At 43.5% G+C, this 2,589-nt stretch overlaps 1 protein-coding gene across 1 annotated transcript; it reads left to right on the forward strand.

Moving 5' to 3' along the window:
• The first annotated feature begins 1,307 nt into the window (after positions 1-1,307).
• tmem229a (transmembrane protein 229A) lies at positions 1,308-2,589 on the forward strand. Its single transcript, XM_005725268.1, has one exon. The coding sequence runs from the start codon at positions 1,419-1,421 to the stop codon at positions 2,481-2,483; it is 1,065 nt and encodes a 354-aa protein (XP_005725325.1). The 5' UTR covers positions 1,308-1,418; the 3' UTR covers positions 2,484-2,589.

Genomic DNA, 2,589 nt, shown 5'->3' on the forward strand with positions numbered 1-2,589 from the left:
ATAAGGCACTAAACACTGATGTGTGAATTGATCAGCTATTAAGCAACAAAGTCAAGCGATGAGACAGTGTTTTATCTAGACATAAAGGACTTAGCTGTCTGTTACAGAAACATGTAATTTATTACATTTTTTTTAGATAAACCTTGAAAAGTGACACATTTTACAGACGTAAATTAGTATTTTTGAACCAACAAGAAGCTGCAAATCTGCCATTTCTTGCACATGTTCTTTTTCTTGCACATGTTCTTTTTCAGCTATTTATTAATAAGTGACTTTTATGTATATATATGCCTGTATATATTGTGTTATTCTTAGTTAGGGTATTGTCTGTCTTTGTTAATGTTTGTTTATAATGGAGCACTGTAACAAAAAATAATTTCCCCTAGGGATCAATAAAGTATTCTGATTCTGATTTCTTGGCATTGTTTGTATTTTGGCCTTTAAAAAAATGAGGAAACTGAAACAAGTGGAAAACAAAAATAAGAAGTGGGAGGCCTAAACATAACAAATGGGGGCATCTTAAATTACAAGGAACCTTGCCTATGAGAGTTCAGGGTATGTTGAAGAATAAACGTGGTCATGGTGACTTTAAAGCTCATTAGAATTGTACAAAATCCGCTTTTGTTTTGTTCGGGTTTTTTTATTTATTTGTTTTTTGCCTTATAGACTGTATTTCTATGTATGTTTGTACCTGTTTTAATAAATGTCTGGAATCGTTTCCTATTTTCCTTGCAAAATATTGGAAAATGTGGGTTCTTCATGACATTTTCAGTGTTGCATTGTAGTGAATGTGAATGTACACCTGTACATTTTTTCACATCTCTTTTAAACAGTTTGTAAATTAAAGAAACCAATGCATTCCTTTTAAAATGTAGGCCTACTGTGACATATTTTCATAAGTGGGTACATGTTTTATTCGTGCTGTAACAACAGAAATAACACACATCGAGGACATACATCCCACCACTGGCTTCATTCTGGTCTGTAATTCAGCTGTCGTTTATGTACTATGCTGAAAAATATCACTGTGCCCACAAAGGAAAGGAGAAGACTGGCGGGTAATTAACATGTTTAAACAATTCAGTTTCAAAGTTGGATTTGCTGAAAAATATCACTTCCTTATCGGGAAGGAAATCCGCTAAACAAATTAGTTAAGCCTCAAGTACAGCCCGCGGAAAGGGCGTCTTGATGAGGAAAAAGTAAGCGTAAACAGCACATTTATGGTACGTAGGAAAACTAAAACCCTGTCAAAGTGTACTCAGAAAACTGTTTCTTCTGGGGAGCACGTGAACGCAGCATTCCGTACTCTTGCAGGAGATGCTTTTAGTCGCAGCTCGCTCACTGCGCGTCTGCAGCACAACATAAAAGAAAACAATGCACAGGAAGGGGACAGCTGGAGCTCTCCGCACAGAGTGATCATGGCCGGTCGGTGGCGCGACGGTGCTCGCGTGTGTTCGGGAGAGCAGGACGGTGGCCTCAAACCGGCACGAAAGCTCCGCCAGCAGCAAGAACCGGGCTCAGACACCGGGGACGCGACGGAGCCGCCGCGAGGACTGCCGCGATGGATGCGGCTTTACTTCTACGGGATGCACGGCGTGACTCTGGATGTCCTGCTGTCATCCTTACAGGGGCTTTTGCACTCACGGGACCCTAAGCTGATGGGCTTTTCCTCTCCGTATCTTTGCATCATGCATTCGCTGACCCATTTTGCGCTGGAAAAGATCTACTCACAGAAGAGGTGCTTCCTAGGTCGGCCTGTGGTGTTTCATCTTGTTTTCTACCCGTCCATCTACATCGGGCTGCAGATTCTGATCGGGAACATTAACACTTTGGCCGAGCAAGTGAGGGTGGTTTCTGGGACTCAGCTGGTAGTGCATTACATCCTGGCTCTCTACTTCTCTCAGGTGTTTCACAGAGAGCTGTCACATCTACAGTATCGCCCATCATTCTCCGCTGACCTCCAGCTGGAAGGCAGACCCCCGCACGGTCTTCCCGGCTTTGCGCGCTTCTTATTCTTCGGGATGCACGGCTTTCTGGACGAGGTCCTTTTCACCTCTCTGTTCAACCTGGTGGAGAAGTCTGACAGGACCCTCAGCGGTCACACGTCCCTGTGGTCTTTCCTGATGTACGGAAGCTGCAGCTTCGTGGTGGAGAAGCTCTACCTTTACCTGCACTTCAGCCTGGGCTGGGGGTCCTGGCGACGACTCCCCATCTACATCTGCTTCATCTACACGTGGGAATTCTCGTGGGGTCTGGTCCTGAGGCAGTTTAACGCTTGCTCGTGGGATTACTCCCACTATCCTCACAACTTCATGGGACTTATCACCCTGCTCTACCTGCCCGGGTGGATCTGCTTGAGTCTCTATCAGGACGTGCTGTCCAATGTCCTGCTGAGAATCAAGTGCACCAAAGATGTGCATGATTTAAGTGAAGAGAATGGAGACGTCAAGGGACAACTGGAGCCAAACAAAAAGCAACTTTAATTCTAAGTTTGATGGTTGTAAACTAATATATAAGTGAGGAAGAAATACAACTAATTTAATAAGGGACATCTATTTATTATCAGGCAGTAAACAACAAAAATCAGAG

Source organism: Pundamilia nyererei, unplaced genomic scaffold (assembly GCF_000239375.1).
Source record: "Pundamilia nyererei isolate P.nyererei 1_Seehausen unplaced genomic scaffold, PunNye1.0 scaffold00014, whole genome shotgun sequence".
NCBI lineage: Eukaryota > Metazoa > Chordata > Actinopteri > Cichliformes > Cichlidae > Pundamilia > Pundamilia nyererei.